The 20,838-nt window shown below is 45.1% G+C and overlaps 2 protein-coding genes across 2 annotated transcripts in view; both read left to right on the top strand.

Moving 5' to 3' along the window:
- The window catches only part of LOC115181666 (carbohydrate sulfotransferase 12-like), an 18,919-nt gene extending 11,306 nt beyond the window's left edge, over nucleotides 1–7,613 (top strand). Inside the window, exons 2-5 of the mRNA XM_029743493.1 lie at nucleotides 3,269–3,873; nucleotides 5,121–5,261; nucleotides 6,195–6,521; nucleotides 6,649–7,613. Of these exons, the coding sequence (XP_029599353.1) occupies nucleotides 3,358–3,873; nucleotides 5,121–5,261; nucleotides 6,195–6,521; nucleotides 6,649–6,921 (1,257 nt within the window). The 5' untranslated portion in view covers nucleotides 3,269–3,357 and the 3' untranslated portion in view covers nucleotides 6,922–7,613. The remainder of the gene's footprint in view (nucleotides 1–3,268; nucleotides 3,874–5,120; nucleotides 5,262–6,194; nucleotides 6,522–6,648) is intronic.
- A 1,997-nt stretch (nucleotides 7,614–9,610) lies between these two features.
- Nucleotides 9,611–15,987, top strand: LOC115181668 (oocyte zinc finger protein XlCOF6.1-like). The gene is made up of 2 exons (XM_029743501.1): nucleotides 9,611–9,917; nucleotides 14,863–15,987. Exons 1-2 carry the CDS (start codon nucleotides 9,629–9,631, stop codon nucleotides 15,807–15,809), a joined length of 1,236 nt encoding a protein of 411 aa, XP_029599361.1. The 5' UTR covers nucleotides 9,611–9,628; the 3' UTR covers nucleotides 15,810–15,987.
- The last annotated feature ends 4,851 nt before the right edge of the window (nucleotides 15,988–20,838 follow it).

The following is a 20,838-nucleotide window of genomic DNA, read 5'->3' as shown; positions in this document are numbered from 1 at the left end:
TGGGACTCTCAATCAAAGGCAGATAGACAACACCTGCCTTCAACTGAGAGTCCCAACCCCAATTAACCAAACATAGACATACACCTACACATAGAAAACCTAACCTAGAACCTAACCCAACACTCACAACCCCACTATACCATAACCAAACATAACTCTGCCACATCCTGACCAAATATAATACAAAAATACCTAAGTATATGGTCAGGACGTGACATTACCCCCCCCCCTAAAGGTGCATACACTGAAAAAACAAAACACACAATTAACCCCCTAACTAAAGGGAGGGAAGGGAGGGTGGCTGCCGTCAACGACGGCACAGTGCTACACCCCCCCTCCCCAACCCACCTATATTGGAGGCGGCTCAGGTTCTGGCCGTTCCAGGCAGTCTGGGCAGTCTGGCAGCTCGGGACTGTCTGGGCAGTCTGGCAGCTCGGGACAGTCTGGGCAGTCTGGCAGCTCGGGACAGTCTGGGCAGTCTGGCAGCTCGGGACAGTCTGGGCAGTCTGGCAGCTCGGGGCAGTCTGGCAACTCGGGACAGTCTGGGCAGTCTGGCAACTCGGGACAGTCTGGGCAGTCTGGCAACTCGGGACAGTCTGGGCAGTCTGGCCACTCCGGCAGTTCAGGGCAGTCTGGCCACTCCGGCAGTTCAGGGCAGTCTGGCCACTCTGGCAGTTCAGGGCAGTCTGGCCACTCCGGCAGTTAAGGGCAGTCTGGCCACTCCGGCAGTTCAGGGCAGTCTGGCCACTCCGGCAGTTCAGGGCAGTCTGGCCACTCCGGCAGTTCAGGGCAGTCTGACCACTCCGGCAGTTCAGGGCAGTCTGACCACTCCGGCAGTTCAGCGCAGTCTGGCCACTCCGGCAGTTCAGCGCAGTCTGGCCACTCCGGCAGTTCAGCGCAGTCTGGCCACTCCGGCAGTTCAGCGCAGTCTGACCTCTCTGGCGACTGTTGACTGGCGGGCAGCTCTGACGACTGTTGACTGGCGGGCAGCTCTGACGACTGTTGACTGGCGGGCAGCTCTGACGACTGTTGACTGGCGAGACCCACCGGAGGCCTAGTCCTGGGAGGTGGCACAGGACGGACCAGGATGGGGAGACCCACTGGAGGCCTGGTCCGAGGAGGAGGCACAGGATAAACCGGGCTGTGGGGGAGCACTGGAGTTCTGGTACGGACACTCTTTACCCACACTCCAGGCTGAATGCCCACTTTGGCCCGGCACGGGCGGAGAGCAGGCATTGGGCGAACTGGAACCTCCCAGCGCTCTGGAGACACAGTGCGCAACGCCGGCGCAGGATAACCTGGACCGAGGAGGCGCACCGGAGACCAGACGCGCTGAGCTGGCACCATCCGCCCTGGCTCGATGCCTGCACTCGCATAGCACTTGCGGGGGGCTGGTATGTAGCGCACCGGGCTTTGAACGCGCACTGGGGACACCGTGCGCTCCACAGCATAACACGGTGTCTTACCAGTACCACGCTGCTTCCGGTAAGCACGGGGAGTTAGCTTAGGTCTACCACCTGACTCCGCCAATCTCCCCGTGTGCCCCCCCCCCAAAAAAAATTGTGGGGCTGCCTCCCGTGTCCGTTGCGCTTCCTCTCCTCATACCAGCGCCTCTCAGCTCTCGCCGCCTCGATCTCCCACTGCGGGCGGCGATAATCCCCAGCTTGAGCCCATGGTCCTTTCCCATCCAGGATTTCCTCCCAAGTCCATGACTCCAGATAGCTTTTCTCCTGGTGCCTCTCCTTGTGCTGCTCCTTCCTCTGCTGCTTGGTCCGTTGGTGGTGGGTAATTCTGTCACGTTCCTCGTATTCTCCCTCATCGGAAGATATGTCGAAATCACTTGATGACCAATACGCAGCAGGTTGACTGTTCCACATCATATTTATTATAGATGGAAACGACAAAACAAAATAAACATGCAAAAGCGAACGGTGACAGTTTCACAGGAGAAACGAAACCCAGTGCAAAATACAATTACCCACAAATACCAAACACAAACACACCCCACTATATGGGACTCTCAATCAAAGGCAGATAGACAACACCTGCCTTCAACTGAGAGTCCCAACCCCAATTAACCAAACATAGACATACACCTACACATAGAAAACCTAACCTAGAACCTAACCCAACACTCACAACCCCACTATACCATAACCAAACATAACTCTGCCACGTCCTGACCAAATATAATACAAAAATACCTAAGTATATGGTCAGGACGTGACATGTTTGGTGGTGTGCTTTGGCAGCGACGTCTGACGGCGGGATCACATACCTGTAGCCTCAAGGCAAGTTTTGAATTGGATTACGAATTAATATGTACAGATATATTTATACATGGGCTAGGAGTTTTTCCTGATCAGGTCACTGACCACTAACTCTACCACATGTTGATCAGGTCACTAACCACTAACTCTACCACATGTTTGATCAGGTCACTAACCACTAACTCTACCACATGTTGATCAGGTCACTAACCACTAACTCTACCACATGTTTGATCAGGTCACTAACCACTAACTCTACCACGTGTTGATCAGGTCACTAACCACTAACTCTACCACGTGTTGATCAGGTCACTAACCACTAACTCTACAATGTGTTGATCAGGTCACAAACCACTAACTCTACCACATGTTTGATCAGGTCACTAACCACTAACTCTACCACGTGTTGATCAGGTCACTAACCACTAACTCTACAATGTGTTGATCAGATCACTAACCACTAACTCTACCACGTGTTGATCAGGTCACTAACCACTAACTCTACCACGTGTTGATCAGGTCACTAACCACTAACTCTACCACATGTTTGATCAGGTCACTAACCACTAACTCTACCACGTGTTGATCAGGTCACTAACCACTAACTCTACCACATGTTGATCAGGTCACTAACCACTAACTCTACCACATGTTTGATCAGGTCACTAACCACTAACTCTACCACGTGTTGATCAGGTCACTAACCACTAACTCTACAATGTGTTGATCAGATCACTAACCACTAACTCTACCACATGTTTGATCAGGTCACTAACCACTAACTCTACCACGTGTTGATCAGGTCACTAACCACTAACTCTACCACGTGTTTGATCAGATCACTAACCACTAACTCTACCACATGTTGATCAGGTCACTAACCACTAACTCTACCACGTGTTTGATCAGATCACTAACCACTAACTCTACCACGTGTTTTGACACAGTTTGTGTGTGTTGGTGTGACTCCTGGATTCTTTTCACCTGTTGTCTCTCAGGTGTTGTCGTCGGCAACCAGGAAGTGCTTCCCTTAGTGACCGTCGGGCCATGGAGCTGAGATAACTCCGCCCCCTCTGCTGTGGTAACCATGGGAACGTCCCGATGCTTCCGTCTGGCGTTCCTGCTGGGGTCTGTGTTAATGGTCCTGCTCATCATCCTCTATTGGGACGACGTGGGAGCGCTCAATCTCTACCCCCACGACCCTCACCCCCACCCCACCTCACCCAGCTCCTCCACACCCACCAAAACCCCACCCAGAACCACAGAGCCTGACCGGCCTGGAGAGGGGAGGAGGGCGACCCCCAAACCCCCAGGGGAGGAACACCCCCTCCCCCAAGTAACAGACTCCTCAGAGCTGGAGGAGAGGTGGAGAGGAGAGGAAGGGAAGCGAGAAGAGGAGAGAGTGAGGCAGGCGGAGGAGAAAAGAGAGGAGGAGGGGAGGAGACAAGAGGAGAGGAGGAGGCGGATCAGTGATATGTGTTACGGGAACGGAACATTAGAATTCCCAGGAAAATTCCGGACGTTTGACCAGATTCCCAACCGGGAGTTAAACCACCTGATAGTAGACGACAGACATGAGATCATCTACTGCTACGTTCCCAAGGTAGGGAGGGGAAGAGGACTGTCCGCCCCTCAGAGCCTGGTTCCTCTCTAGGTTTCTTCCTAGGTTCCTGCCTTCTAGGGAGTTTTTCCTAGACACTGTGCTTCTGCATCTGCATTGCTTGCTGTTTGGGGTGTTAGGCTGGCTATCTGTAAAGCACTTTGTGACAACTGTTGATATAAAAAAAGATTTGATTCTCCTCCACCTCCTCTCCTCCACTTCCTCTCCTCCACTTCCTCTCCTCCACCTCCTCTCCTTCACCTCCTTCCTCCTCCTCTCCTCCTCTCCCCCTCCTCTCCTCCACCTCCTCCACCTCTTCCACCTCCTCTCCTCCACCTCCCCTCCACCTCTCCTCCACCTCCTCTCCTCCACCTCCTCCACCTCTTCCACCTCCTCTCCTCCACCTCCTCCACCTCTTCCCCCTCCTCTCCTCCACCTCCTCCACCTCTTCCACCTCCTCTCCTCCACCTCCTCCACCTCTTCCACCTCCTCTCCTCCACCTCCTCCACCTCCATCTCCACCTCCTCTCCTCCACCTCCTCCACCTCTTCCACCTCCTCTCCTCCACCTCCTCCACCTCTTCCACCTCCTCTCCTCCACCTCCTCCACCTCTTCCCCCTCCTCTCCTCCACCTCCACCTCCTCCACCTCCACCTCCTCTCCTCCACCTCCTCCACCTCTTCCACCTCCTCTCCTCCACCTCCTCCACCTCTTCCACCTCCTCTCCTCCACCTCCTCCACCTCCACCTCCACCTCCTCTCCTCCACCTCCTCCACCTCTTCCACCTCCTCTCCTCCACCTCCTCTCCTCCACCTCCCCTCCACCTCTCCTCTCCTCCACCTCATCTCCTCCACTTCCTCTCCTTCACCTCCTTCCTCCTCCTCTCCTCCTCTCCCCCTCCTCTCCTCCACCTCTTCCACCTCCTCTCCTCCACCTCCTCCACCTCTTCCCCCTCCTCTCCTCCACCTCCACCTCCTCCACCTCCACCTCCTCTCCTCCACCTCCTCCACCTCTTCCACCTCCTCTCCTCCACCTCCTCCACCTCTTCCACCTCCTCTCCTCCACCTCCACCTCCTCCACCTCCACCTCCTCTCCTCCACCTCCTCCACCTCTTCCACCTCCTCTCCTCCACCTCCTCCACCTCTTCCACCTCCTCTCCTCCACCTCCTCCACCTCTTCCACCTCCTCTCCTCCACCTCCTCTCCTCCACCTCCACCTCCTCCACCTCCACCTCCTCTCCTCCTCTCTCTAGGTAGCATGTACCAACTGGAAGCGTGTAATGGTGGTTCTCTCTGAGGGTCTGCTGGCTCCAGATGGACAACCTTACCGCGACCCCCAGGCCCTGCCCCCTGACCTCATACACAACTCCTCCCTGCACCTCACCTTCTCCAAGGTCTGTATAGTGTGTGTATACTGTGTCTATACTGTGTGTATACTGTGTCTATACTGTCTGTATACTGTGTCTATACTGTCTGTATACTGTGTCTATACTGTGTCTATACTGTGTCTATACTGTGTCTATACTGTGTGTATACTGTGTGTATTCTGTGTCTATATACTGTCTGTATACTGTCTGTATACTGTCTGTATACTGTGTGTATACTGTGTGTATACTGTGTGTATATTGTGTGTACACTGTGTGTATACTGTGTGTATACTGTGTGTATACTGTCTGTATACTGTCTGTATACTGTGTCTATACTGTCTGTATACTGTGTGTATACTGTGTATGTATACTGTGTGTATACTGTCTGTATACTGTGTCTATACTGTCTGTATACTGTGTCTATACTGTCTGTATACTGTATGTACACTGTGTCTATACTGTGTGTATACTGTGTGTATACTGTGTGTATACTGTGTCTATACTGTCTGTACACTGTGTCTATACTGTGTGTATACTGTGTGTATACTGTGTCTATACTGTCTGTACACTGTGTCTATACTGTGTGTATACTGTGTGTATACTGTGTCTATACTGTCTGTACACTGTGTCTATACTGTGTGTGTGAAGAAGAGTGAAGCGTCATCCTACTTCTTTATCCCTTCTCTTTACTCTATCCATCCTCATCACCTCCCTCACCCCCTCTACCCACCCTCCCTCCCCACCCTCCCTCCCTCCCCTTCCTCCCCTCCTCTCCTCCCTATCCTCTCCCTCTCCTCCTCCCGTCCCCCTCCTCCCGTCCCCCTCCTCCTCTCCCCCTCCTCCTCTCCCTCTCCTCCCTATCCTCTCATCTTCCCTCCCCCTCCTCTCCCCCTCCCCGCTCCCCTCCTCTCCCCCCTCCTGTCCTCCTCCCTCATCCCCTCCCTCCTCCTCCTCCTATAGTTCTGGCGTAGGTATGGCCGTCTCTCCCGTCACCTGATGAGGGTGAAACTGCAGAGTTACACCAAGTTCCTGTTTGTCCGCGACCCCTTCGTCCGACTCATCTCCGCCTTCCGGAACAAGTTCCAACAGCCCAACGAAGACTTCTACCGCCAGTTTGGCTCCGTCATGCTACGTCGTTATGGAAACAAAAACGGGACCTCCAGGGTTCCGGAGTCAGCGGCGGAGGCGTTCAAAGCGGGGATCCAGCCGTCGTTCTCGGAGTTCGTCCGGTATCTCCTCGACCCCCAGACGGAGCAGGAGCAGCCATTCAACGAACACTGGCGCCAGGTGTGTGTGCGCGTGCGTGTGCGCCTGTGCGTGTGGTGTGTGTGTGTGCGTGCGTGCGTGCGTGTGTGTGTGTGTGTGTGTGTGCTCTCAACCCAACTGTACTCAAGTTAACTTGTTCTCCTCCCAGGTGTACCGGCTCTGTCACCCCTGTCAGATCCAGTATGATTTCATCGGCACGCTGGAAAACCTGGAGGACGACTCGGATCAGTTGCTCCGGATCCTGGGCCTGGAAGACCAGATAAAGTTCCCATCTAGCAACCGGAACCGCACGGCGGCCAGCTGGGAACGGGATTGGTTCGCTGAGGTTCCGGCCGAGTTGAGGAGGAAGCTGTACAGTTTGTATGAGCCAGACTTTGAGCTGTTTGGGTATCCTAAACCAGAGAGTCTGCTCCATCACTGACAGGCTGTTTGGGTATCCTAAACCAGAGAGTCTGCTCCATCACCGACAGGCTGTTTGGGTATCCTAAACCAGAGAGTCTGCTCCATCACCGACAGGCTGTTTGGGTATCCTAAACCAGAGAGTCTGCTCCATCACTGACAGGCTGTTTGGGTATCCTAAACCAGAGAGTCTGCTCCATCACTGACAGGCTGTTTGGGTAACCTAAACCAAAGAGTCTGCTCCATCACTGACAGGCTGTTTGGGTATCCTAAACCAAAGAGTCTGCTCCATCACTGACAGGCTGTTTGGGTATCCTAAACCAAAGAGTCTGCTCCATCACTAACAGGCTGTTTGGGTATCCTAAACCAGAGAGTCTACTCCATCACTGACAGGCTGTTTGGGTATCCTAAACCAGAGAGTCTGCTCCATCACTGACAGGCTGTTTGGGTATCCTAAACCAGAGAGTCTGCTCCATCACTTGATACCTTACACATGTGGCTGAGAGCCGTGGATTCGAACCCTTTATACATGCAAGCCTGCCGCAAGGCTGTGCTGTTAGCCTACTGAGCTAAAGCCTAGGCATTAACTTGGGGAGCTAACACAACCCTCTAGCTCTCCACGATCAGGAGAGAAGAACCATTTAAGTGTTTTCTATCTAAAGGGAATAGTGCTGTAAAAAAATGTTTTTAAATAAAGTTTTTGGGGGAAATAAATTGCTTAGTCATTTGTGTGTGTTTTATCCCACTTTCACACAGATAGTAGAGTTCAATTGTTTATCATTATTATTTATTTCTAAAGGTAGGTAATATTTTAAGAACAAATTGTTATTTACAATGACGGCCTACCAATTGTGTGCCGCCCTATGGGACTCCCCATCAAGGCTGGATGTGATACAGCCTGGATTCGAACCAGGTACTGCAGTGACACCTCTTGCACTGAGATACAGTGCCTTAGACCGCTGTGCCGCTCAGGAGCCATGACATGTGGCAGATACACTGGACCAAATGTTTAATAATGTATCACTGCATGTCTGCCTCACTCTTTAAAATGAATGGAGTTATTAGGTAAAATTGAATACATGTTTGGACGAGTTTGGACTGCATATTTGCTTATTTTTAAATAGGTTAAACCAATGTATTATTTGTGTGTGTATGTATTTCCGGTCGGTGATGCTGCTGTGTGACATACAGTATAAAACCATTGGACAGTACCAAAGATTGTCTATTACATTGACAAGATATTCGAGTGACCGACCTAACAGTGGAAATATATGTCCTCCAAAATGGAGATTCCTAGATGTGAGAAGTGTGCAGGAGAGCATGAGATGAAGGAATGTTTACTATCAGTGGATAAAAGTTGTATGTGTTAGTTGTTGGGGGTGCCCATGGGCTGGAGATCGGAGAAGTCTGGTGAGAGAAAGGCAGGTTGAGGTTGGCAGCGTTAGAGTATAGAGTATTGAGTGTCGTATGCCAAAGCAGTGAAGAAGGGGGAAGAGAAAGATGGGTACAGCAGGGTGAGGGATCCTGAGTGGATTCCTGTGAGTAGAGCACAGAATGATAGGAAGAATATGTGCTTCATTAAGGTGGGAGTTTAGCAGTCATAGCCACGGTTGTCAGTTGTACTGCAGAAATGTATTGGAAGTCACTGAAAATAGAAGTTGTGGTGGAAGCGGCTGAGAAATACTTTGGATTGCGAGGATTTACTGCAGAACAGTAGGATTAGACAGGGTTAAATAGTGGAATGGGGTGGTAGTGTTCTGGACTAGGATTAGACAGGGTTAAATAGTGGAATGGGGTGGTAATGTTATATCCTCTCAGACCACTGGTCTGGACTAGGATTAGACAGGGTTAAATAGTGGAATGGGGTGGTAGTGTTATATCCTCTCAGACCACTGGTCTGGACTAGGATTAGACAGGGTTAAATAGTGGAATGGGGTGGTAGTGTTCTGGTCTGGACTAGGATTAGACAGGGTTAAATAGTGGAATGGGGTGGTAGTGTTCTGTCCTCTCAGACCACTGGTCTGCAGTAGGTTTAGACAGGGTTAAATAGTAGAATGGGGAGGTGGGTTTTTAAAGAGGGTTAATAGTTGCCATGGTAATTTTCCTTGTTCCCGTATTACCGGAAGTAAATATAGGTAGGCTGTGACTGGCCTCCCACTCCAGTACAGTAGGTGGCGGTGTATGCAGCAAAAGTTGAATGTGATCCGCCAACCAAATCATAAAGAAGAAGAAGCGGCTCATCAGTAGCAGCTTGCTAAATAAAAAGTTTAAAGTATCCAGACACGTCCAGTGGACGTTAGGCAATGTGTTTTAAATACACTTATGTTTACGCCGTAGTACCACTAATTGGTTTTATTTCACATCCACTTAGGTACGACGTTGATTGTCTGCTGCTAACGTTATAGATAGCTGGCTACGTCCGTTTCGATAGCACCAGTGGCTGAAGCTAGCTCGTTAACTTTTCACCAACACGTTTTCCCAGAAATGAACAAACGGCTTGTAACAATTGATATATTAAGTTAAAGGACTCATTTTAATTCGGTGAGTAAAGAACCGTTGGTGTCCCCATAGTGCTGTGCTCTTTCGTCAAACCAGCTAGCTACTGTAGGTATGTATCTTTGTTGGTATATTGACCTAGCTAGTTAACTAACATTCCCAACAATGAGCTCACTAAGTTACCCCCCCCCCTTGCTAAAGAAGAGGAGGTCTGCTGGACGGAGAAAGAGGGTATGTGGGTGAACATTGTCGTGAAAGAGGAAGTTATTACAGTGAAGGAGGAGGATGAAGAAGAGGATGCCGTTTTTGCAGTGGGGAAGGAGGCTGCCACAGTGAAAGATGAGAAGGAAGAAGCTTTCAGAATGGAAAAGGAGGAAGATGAGGTTATCACATTGAAAGAAGAAGAGGATGTTATAGTGGAAGAACCTTTTAGAGTGAAAGAGGAAGAGGAGGCTATCTCAAAAGAGGAAGACGTTTTGGGAGTGAAAGAGGAGGCAGCAACTGAAGATCTGAATAACACCAGTGAGTATTATTTTAAAAACGGGCACAAACTCTGCAGTTGTTGAACCACCGTGTGGTTTTTAAGGGGCGTTCTACTGAAATTCTACACTTGTTCTGTACTGTAGGAATTGGGTAATTCCATATGATTTCAATCACGTTCTGACTGCACCCATTTTGATTTGAACGAAACCCTACATGTTTGCACATGATATCAAACTCAACCTTTTTATATTTTTCAGTGATGAAGACATGGATGTTTCACAATAAGGTGGGGTTTGCAAAATGGGTAAGCTTTGAGAACCTCTATCTCCTGAGGATGTTTTGGCATTTAGGTCCAATAATTCACTTTCTGAACACTTCTACCATGGGCAAACATGTTTGGAAGGTTTTGTTCAAATCGAAGGGGGTGCAGTCAGGAAGGGATTGAATTCATATAGAACAATCCATTGTTTAATCTAGTAGCCTACCAAATAACAAAGATGTATACTTAAAATGTTGCCTATGTAGTAGAGTGATGTTGTTCCCCTAGATTATGCACCAAGTTGCACGCAAGGACAGTTCAAGTAGGCCAGGGCAAGAGGGGATGTTAATAAGTTAATAACAATAATAATAATTCAATGTGTTTTCTTTATTTAATTACAGCAGCATAGTTAATGTTATTTTTCAGTGTACAAACATTTTTTGATATCTATATTGTAAATACACCTAATTGTAAAAGTTTGTATATTTTGGTTTGGTCCATCGCGGGTTATCCGTACTTACGTACCCTTTTATCGTTCTCTTTTGCCGGACCTTCAGCTAGCAAGGTATGTTGTCCTTGGCGCCGTAATTTGGCAATATAAAACTGTGGTAAAGTTACATAAAGTGCTGTTACGCAATTATAGGGTTTGTTACAATGTGAACAATTATAAAGATTTATGTTAACTTTCACCAAGCTCGCTAATTAGGGTACCTATTGTTACTCGGGAGTATTTGGGACCGTGTTTGAGTGAGTTGCTATGTGGTCACGCAGGTGCCCGAGAGCTGTGACTGCACCGAGGGCTAACCTATTGTGTGTTGTCTCTTCGTGTGCAGGACCAATAAACATGATTCAACCATCATAATTCCAGTTGTGGCAGTGTCCTGATTAAAAGTACACAACGCAGAACGAACCACGCTACACCTATACTGACTTGGCTACCCATAAAACTTCAATTAAACGCAGTCTCAAAGAGCCGTCTGTCCCTTTTTATTAATAGCCGGGCAACTGCACACACTTCAGCAAATTTAACGCCTGTTTCAAATAAACGCCGGGTGTAAATGAATTGAGGTTACCATCAATTACCATGATTTATGAGGTTTGATTTGTTACATTGAAATAATGAATGAATAACTCTGGGGAACATGATGGTAGTCAGCCCCAGTTACCACATTCAGAAGGCCCGCCTACTCCACCAATCAGATGAGGGGAGTTTGACGCATATGCCGGTTTACGGTTCGTGGGAAGCAACCAATCAAATGAGGGAGTGTGATGAGTCGAATGCCGACCTGCCTGCACGGGCAGATGGAGTGTGATGAGTCGTATGCCGACCTGCCTGCACGGGCAGATGAGGAACATGCATTTATTTAGTCTATTGAGTCATTAATGATTTGGTTGTTTATTAAATATAGTATAACCAGCCGTTTTTAAACCAGCCGTCTTATTCAAACTCAGTTTACAAGCTTATGTTTGCCCTTACTCATAGTTACTGCATTGTTTTGAAAATGGCCTGTAGACTAACAAATTGACAACTTGATTTTTTTTATTTTTTATTATAAAACAGCTAAACAGAAATGTTGTAGAAGTTTCTGTCTCTGTACAAAGGCATCGTCTTCAAGCTATGGTAGATGACAAAATATTTAATAATAATTGATTGTACTTGCATGGCATTTTTCTAGACCCCCAAACCTCTTTACAGTGTAAGGGGAAACTCGGCACCTTAACTCTTTATTTATTTCATTTTTCTAGACCCCCAAACCTCTTTACAGTGTAAGGGGAAACTCGGCACCTTAACTCTTTATTTGCATACATTTCATTGGCTCCACCCCCCTCTTCTGAGGACAGAAGGAAGTTTTTTGGGTTTTGTTACAGATTTAGTTCCATACATTATTCATACATGGTACTTTTAGACAGAGTATTACAGTGCCTTCAGAAAGTATTCACACCCCTTGACATTTTCCACATTTTGATGTGTCACAGCCTGAATTTAAAATTGATGAGTTTTCTTTTCTTTTTTTAATAACTGGCCTACCAGCAATACCCCATAATGTCAGAGGAATTATGTTTTTCAACATGTTAACAAATGAATGAAAAGCTGAACTGTCTTCCGTCAATAAGTATTCAACCCCTACACTTTGGATGGTGTATCAATACACCCAGTCACTCCAAAAATACAGGCATCCTTCCTAACTCAGTTGCCGGAGAGGAAGGAAACCGCCCAGTGATGTCACAATGAGGCCAATGGTGACTTTAAAACAGAATTTAATGGCTGTGATAGAAAACTGAGGATTTTTTATTTTACCTTTATTTTACTAGGCAAGTCAGTTAAGAACAAATTCTTATTTTCAATGACGGCCTAGGAACAGTGGTTTAACTGCCTGTTCAGGGGCAGAACAACAGATTTGTACCTTGTCAGCTCGGGGATTTGAACTTGCAACCTTTTGGTTACTAGTCCAACACTCTGATGGATCAACAACATTGTAGTTACTCCACAATACTAATCTAATTGACAGAGTGAAAAGAAGGAAGCCTGTACAGAATATATATATATATATATATATATATATATATTCCAAAAAATGCATCTGGTTTGCAACAAGGCACTAAAGAATTACTGCAAAAAATGTGGCAAAGCAATTCACTTTTTGTCCTGAATACAAATTGTTATGTTTGGGGCAAATCCACATATTACTTAGCACCACTCTCCATATTTTCAAGCATAGTGGTGGCTGCATCATGTTATGAGTATGCTTGTAATCGTTAAGGACTGGGGAGTTTTTCAGGATAAAAAATAAACTGAAAGAAGCAAAGCACAGGCAAAATCCTAGAGGAAAACCTGATTCAGTCTGCTTTCCACCAGACACTGTGAGATTAATTCACCTTTCAGCAGGACAATAAGCTAAAACACAAAGCCAAATCTACACTGGTGTTGCTTAGCGAGGTGACATTGAATTTTCTGAGTAGCATAGTTACAGTTTGATTTAAATTGGCTTAAATCTATGGTTAGACTTGAAAATGGCTGTCTAGCAATGAGCAACCAACTTGACAGAGCTTGAAGAATTTTAAAAATAATAATCTGCAAATATTGTACAATCCAGGTGTGCAAAGCTCTTAATGTGTGCAGAAAGAATCAAAGCTGTAATCACTGCCAGGTGATTCTAACATATTAACTCAGGGGCGTGAATACTTATGTAAATTAGAGATGAGTCTGAAAAAAAATATATTTCATCCATTTTTATTTCAGGCTAATGTGGATTAAGTCAAGGGGTATGAATACTTTCTGAAGGTACTGTACATGATAGGAATACAGTTTGATATACACATGCAGTGAAAACAGGACAAATATAACCCCCCCCCCCCCCCCATGGGATCTTTAGAGACCAGAGTCAGAAGGCCTGCCTCCTTGACCAATCAGATGAGGGAGTGTGTGTTCTGACCAGCTTCATCAGTACAATGGGATCTTTAGAGACCACAGAGTTGAGACACCCGTTTAAAGTCCCATCTTCTTCCATTTTGTTGAGGAACATTCCATTGTTAATTAGTAATTCCACATTATTCAAATGAATGTTGTAAAAGTGTAAGGTGTAAATGCTTGTAGGGAAACTAACAATGTTTCTCTATCAAATAGATGAACTCCTCTGTTCTCGGAATGGAATCCCTGATGCCAGCTAGCTCATTTTAGACGAGTAGCAACAGTTAGCTACTAGGCATCTAAAAGAGAGAAGACAACTTATCCTTTTGCCAAAAATGTTTGTCCTTTCTCAATGTTGTGGATTTTAGTGATGTTGCCAATTCTTGTTCCTGAATGTATTTAGTTATTTGGTCCTCAAACTTGAACTCGGGGTATGCCATTTGGAAAATGAGGCGTTTCTCACGAACCAGAAACAAGCCATTACATTCCTCATCTGATTGGTTGAGTAGGCCAGCCTTCTGACTTTGTGGCTGTGGTAACTAGTGACCACCATTTTTATTGCCAGTAAGAAACTGCTAGCCATTGACTGCTAACAGCTGACAACTGCTAGCTAACTGGAAAGCTAAATACATTCAACTTCGGGAGAAATCGGCTGATCGCCTTCTTGTGGGGAAAGTAAGCACTGCCGAAAATGCAGTCAGCGTATACTAAGACAAAATGAAGAAATGTATTAAAATACTGAAATTAAACAATTAACTATGCAAATTAGCAAAAAAAACCTGGCTCAAATATAAGCTTGTCTCTAATAAGAGCCTATTGTGTTCAGTGATTTAAGCTAATAAAAGCCTGGGCTGTTAATCTAAGTTTTACGGTATTCACTATTAGGTTTATTAAATGCAGAACTGTCAAGTTCAATAGTGTTTTTGTTAGACTACAAAGCACTACAGCCACTTTGATAGCATGCTATTTTATTGAGGGAACTAGTCTAGATTAAACCTTATAGGAAAACAGTTTTATCATGTGGAGTTTTAATTCAGCTCTGTTTAACTAGATACTGTCTTTTATTGAGGGATCTAGTCTGGATTAAACCTCCTAGGAAGACAGTCCCATGGCACTTATCGCAAGAGTTGGGATGTTAATGCTGGTGTCCTGGCAAAATGTCCATTCATCCCCTCTCCTCCCCCTCTAATTATTCCCCATGTTGTTGCTGTAAATGAGAATATTTTCTCAGTCAACTTACCTGGTAAAATAAATAAACTGTTTTTTCATTCAGGTCTCTCTGTTTAACCAGTACTATTTTTGTTTGTCTTTGACAGGAGAGAGACCAGACTCTCACTCTGACAGTGGGAAGAGTCTTTCAGAGGATCCAGACCCAGAGACATCCAAACCAGCAAGACAACACCACTACTGCCACTGTGGAAAGAGTTTTTGGTGGTTAGGGCACTTTAGAGACCATAAGAGAATGCACATAGGGGAGAAGCCTTACCAATGCTCCCAGTGTGAAAAAAGTTTTAGCCACTTATGGAGCCTGAAATTGCATAATAGAATACACACAGGAGAGAAGCCTTTCCACTGCTCCCTGTGTGGAAACAGTTTTACCCACTTAAGGGCCCTGAAAAGACATGAAAGGACACACACAGGAGATAAGGATCATTGCTGCTCCCAGTGCGGAAAGAGTTTTACCCTGTTAGGGAGCCTGAAACGACATGAGAGAATACACTCTGGAGAAAAGCCTCACCAATGCTCTCAGCGTGGAAAGAGTTTCAGCTGGTTAACAAGCCTGAAAATACATGAGAAAACACATACAGGCGAGAGGCCTTTCCATTGCTCCCAATGTGGAAAGAGATTTTCCCAGTTAGGGGATCTAAAAGAACATAAGAGAACGCACACTGGAGAGAAGCCTTACCACTGCTCCCAGTGTGGGAAGAGATTCACCCGGTCAGGGAACCTGAAGCATCATGAGCTAACACACTCTGTATATAAGCCTTATCACTGCTCCCAGTGTGAAAAAACATTTTTTTCATCAAATGCCCTGAAACAACATGAGTTAACACACGCTGAAGAGAAACCGTTCCACTGTTTCCAGTGTGGAAAGAGATTTTTCTTTTCAGGGCACCTGAAAAGACATGAGCTAACACACTCTGTGGAGAAGCCTTTCAACTGTTCTTATTGTGAAAAGAGTTTTAAGAGTTTATGGAACATGAAAGTGCATCAAAAAAGACACACAAAGGAGAAGCCTTCCACTGCTCCCACTGTGGGATGAAATGTACATGGTTTCAACAATTGAAAGAGCATGAAAGAATCAACAGCTGAGAGAAGTTATCAGTGGTCCCAGTGTGGGAAGGGATATAGTACAACACATGGGATTAGAGCCATTTGTGAAAGAAAATCTATTGAAGATAGTTTGGTTTATTTATTGTGTATAAAAATGTTATGAAAAATATTATTAACGTGGAATATCCCTTTACTGTGTTCCTAGAATTGTATTGGAAGGGTTACATCTAAGATGACGAGTGAACATTCATTTGAACAGGTGTATGTACCATTCTTTTACCAGTATTTATACCATTATATTCAATCATTTTTACCTTTTTTTATATCTTTTTTTAACTTTTTACTATCCATATTAATTGGAGCCTGTCTATACATACTGGAAAACATAATTTCTGTCACCACTCGTCAACAGTGGTGTAAAGTACTTAAGTAAAAGTATCTTTACTTTTACTCAAGTATAAAGTACTTAAGTAAAAGTATCTTTACTTTTACTCAAGTATGTATGATTGGGTTCTTTTCCCACCGCTGTTCATCAACAAACTGTGACAAACCTGAACTTTCTTTTTGTGAGTAGCCTACAATAAATATGCTTTTGTTGAGGACAATGTTGGGCCATTACACATGTCCACTAGGGTACACATGGACTTAAAGTTCATGCAGTTCAAGAACACACACAGCGCTCCCATTGTCTGATATTTTTGACTGAGAACATGTTTTTGTTTTTGACGTTTGTGACTAGATAGACTGCATGCAGAGACTGTCCTGACTCGATACTCGTTTGTCATGCACGTTGTTGTTGTTGTTGAAATATGGCATTGAAGACATTAGCTAGATGTAAAATTGCGCAACTAAGATCTCTGCAAAAACGTCTAAATTATTTACAGATTTCTTGATTTAACTAATGAATTGATTAATTCTGACTAATTTGGAAGTGTAGTTGTCCTTTATAGGGTTAAATCGAAGATGGTGTGAGGGAACTTTGATTTGAACAGGTGTACAGTGCATTTGCCAAAGGCACCTAAATGACTCTGACCATGAGAAACAAGATTCTCTGGTCTGATGAAACCAAGAATGAACTCTTTGGCCTGAATGCGAAGTGTCATGTCTAGAGGAAACCTGGCACCGTCCCTACGGTGAAGCAAGGTGGTGACAGCATCATGCTGTGGGTATGTTTTTCAGCGGCAGGGACTGGGAGACTTGTCAGGATCGAGGGAAGTACAGAAAGATCATTGATGAAAACCTGCTCCAAAGCGCTCAGGACCTCAGACTGGGGCGAAGGTTCACCTTCCAACAGGACAACGACCCTAGGCACACGGCCAAGAAAACGCAGGAGTGGCTTCGGGACAAGTCTCTGAATGTCTTTGAGTGGCCCAGCCAGAGCCCGGACTTGAGCCCAATCAAACACCTCTGGAGCGGTACACCTGACAACGCTTGAGAGGATGTGCCAAGGAGACTAGAGGCTGTTATCGCTGCCAGAAGCGCTTCAACAAAGTACTGAGTAAAGTGTCTGAATGCTTATGTAAATGTGATATTTCCGTTTTATTTTTAATTTTTATACATTTAAAAAGAAAAAATCTCCAAAACCTGTTTTTGCTATGTCATATAATGTGGTATTGTGTCTAGCTTGATGAGGGAAAAAAACATGTAATCCATTTTAGAATAAGGCTGTAACGTAACAAAATGTGGAAAAGTCAAGGGGTCTGAATTCTTTCCGAATGCACTGTATGTAGCCTGCTAGATAGATGCCGAGTTAAGAAATGTTGTACCTTTTACCATCCGAATCAATTGGAACCTGTCTGCATACTGGAAACCATTACCTGGACGTTCTTTAAAAGAAGTGGTCATTTTTAGAATGTTGGGACATTGTTTGAAGCCACATCACATGGACTTAACGTTTATCAGGGAACACACACAGTGCTCCCATTGGCTGATATCTTTGACTGAGAACAGGTTTGTGTTTATGCCACATTAAATCAAATTGTAGAAAGTGTACTCAAAAACACAATTTGTACGCTTTTTTCATTTTACAACATGAATTGAACATGTTGATCAAAATATATATTTTTATCCTGAAGTGTTGAAATATAGCTGAAGCCTTTAATTATTTCTTCATGAAGGTAGGCCTAGGTAATATTATATTACAGTGTGTTGCAGATACACTGGACCAAACGTTTATGAATGGATCAATGCCTCTCTATTACTCAGCGTTGAATTGGGTAGAAACATTATACCACAAGATGTACAATGTGTATTCCCAGAGGGTGGCACTTAAATTGGTTAACTGAAACGCTTGTTTCCAAAGTGGCTTACTATTGAAAGAGAGAGGAGGATTGGGGGAGGGATGAGAAGCGAGCAAAATGTGTAGTCTTACTGCAGAGAGAACAGCAGAATGTGTATGCCTACTGCAGAGAGAACAGCAGAATGTGTAGACTTACTGCAGAGAGAACAGCAGAATGTGTAGGCTTACTGCAGAGAGAACAGCAGAATGTGTAGACTTACTGCAGAGAGAACAGCAGAATGTGCAGGTTCCACTGCAGAGAGAACAGCAGAATGTGTAGGCCTACTGCAGAGAGAACAGCAGAATGTGTAGGCCTACTGCAGAGAGAACAGCAGAATATGGAGGTCTACTGCAGAGAGAACAGCAGAATGTGTAGGCCTACTGCAGAGAGAACAGCAGAATGTGTAGGTCTACTCGAAGGTTGGGGGTTCATGCTGCACTCTCTGCCCTGTTTCATTACACTGAATCTCCCATAACTGCTCAATTGGGTTGACATCTGGTGACTGAGACGGCCATGGCATGTGGTTTACATCGTTTTCATGCTCATCAAACCATTCAGAGAACACTCGTGCCCTGTGGATGGGGGGCGTTGTCATCCTGGAAGAGACCACTCCCATCTGGACCAAGCTGCAAAAAACACTCAAGGTGGACAGTTTTATCTCCATCTCTTCATTCAAGGACTCAATCATGGACACTCTTACTGACATTTGTGGCTGCTTTGTGTGATGTATTGTTGTCTCTTCCTTCTTGCCTTTGTGCTATTGTCTGTGCCAAATAATGTTTGTACCATGTTTTATGCTGCTACCATGTTGTGTTGCTACCATGTTGTTATGTTGTGTTGCTACCATGTTGTGTTGCTACCATGTTGTTATGTTGTGCTGCTACCATGTTGTTATGTTGTGTTTCTACCATGTTGTGTTGCTACCATGTTGTTATGTTGTGCTGCTACCATGTTGTGGTTCTACCATGTTATGTTGTGTTGCTACCATGTTGTTATGTTGTGCTGCTACCATGTTGTGTTGCTACCATGTTGTTATGTTGTGCTTCTACCATGTTGTGTTGCTACCATGTTGTTATGTTGTGTTGCTACCATGCTGTTGTTGTCTTAGGTCTCTCTTTATGTAGTGTTGTGTTGTCTCTCTTGTGATGTGCTTTTTGTCATATATATATATATATATTTTTTATCCCAGCCCTGTCCCCGCAGGAGGTCTTTTGCCTTTTGGTAGGTCGTCATTGTAAATAAGAATTTGTTCTTAACGGACTTGCCTAGTTAAATAAAGGTTAAATAAAATAAATATCTCGAAAGAAATGATTCACCATATAGGTTGAAGGTGATCACTTAGAATGGTGGTGTATTTATTGGTGTGTACCTTGTCCTCTAAGGGGTTGAGTGTATTTATTGGTGTTTACCTTGGCCTCTAAGGGGTTGGGTGTATTTATTGGTGTGTACCTTGTCCTCTAAGGGGTTGGGTGTATTTGTTGGTGTGTACCTTGTCCTCTAAGGGGTTGGGTGTATTTATTGGTGTGTACCTTGTCCTCTAAGGGGTTGGGTGTATTTGTTGGTGTGTACCTTGTCCTCTAAGGGGTTGGGTGTATTTGTTGGTGTTTACCTTGTCCTTTAAGGGGTTGGGTGTATTTGTTGCCGTTAACCTTGTCCTCTAAGGGGTTGGGTGTATTTATTGGTGTTTACCTTGTCCTCTAAGGGGTTGGGTGTATTTGTTGCCGTTTACCTTGTCCTCTAAGGGGCTGAGTGTATTTATTGGTGTGTACCTTGTCCTCTAAGGGGTTGGGTGTATTTATTGGTGTGTACCTTGTCCTCTAAGGGGTTGGGTGTATTTATTGGTGTGTACCTTGTCCTCTAAGGGGCTGAGTGTATTTATTGGTGTGTACCTTGTCCTCTAAGGGGTTGGGTGTATTTATTGGTGTGTACCTTGTCCTCTAAGGGGCTGAGTGTATTTATTGGTGTTTACCTTCTAAGGAGTTGATTGGACCTATGTTTAAAAAATGCATCCCACACCATAACAGACCTGCCAGAACCATTAAGAACGGAAGTGTTTCCTATATTTTGGCACTTACCTCTACATTCATATTCAGGTGTAGTTTGTGTAGAGTAAAGTATAGGCTGTAAGAAAAGAGAAAACAGATTTGCTAACTTGGAATTATTTGTTATGAAATTGTTTAACTGCGTTACCCACTCCAGTCAGTAGGTGGCGATGTGAGTATTTTAGGTGATGATTCCTGCTTGACGTATAATCTTGTGGACAGGACAGGACGCTTCTTCAACAACAACAACATGGCTACTGATTCAACCGTCTCAGTAACTTGCTAGCCAACATAAAACAGAAATATTCAAGGTCTTAAGATTTTGTGTATCTACACGAATCTCAGTGTTTTAAACCAAATTCTGTTAACGTATCTACTTGTTGATTTAAACGTTGTTTTCTTGCTACATTTTCTGATTTGTTAAGATTGATAGTGGGCATAACAACAGGCTTCTCACTAATGCTAACTAGCCAGTTAGCTAACATCCCCGACCATGAGCTCGCTAAGCTACTCCCCCCGGGTCCTTGCTAAAGAGGAGGTCTGTTGGACGGAGGAAGAAGCTCTGGGGCTGAACATTGTCGTGAAAGAAGAAGAGGAGGATGTTATCGTGAAAGAAGAGGATAAACCTTTTGGAGTAAAAGAGGAAGAGGAGGTTATCTCAATAAAAGAGGAGGAAGATGTTTTGGGAGTGAAAGAG

This window comes from Salmo trutta, unplaced genomic scaffold (genome assembly GCF_901001165.1).
Source record: "Salmo trutta unplaced genomic scaffold, fSalTru1.1, whole genome shotgun sequence".
Classification (NCBI taxonomy): Eukaryota; Metazoa; Chordata; class Actinopteri; order Salmoniformes; family Salmonidae; genus Salmo; species Salmo trutta.
The sequence above is the reverse complement of the archived record's forward strand: the minus strand, read 5'-3'. Positions and strand labels throughout refer to the sequence as shown.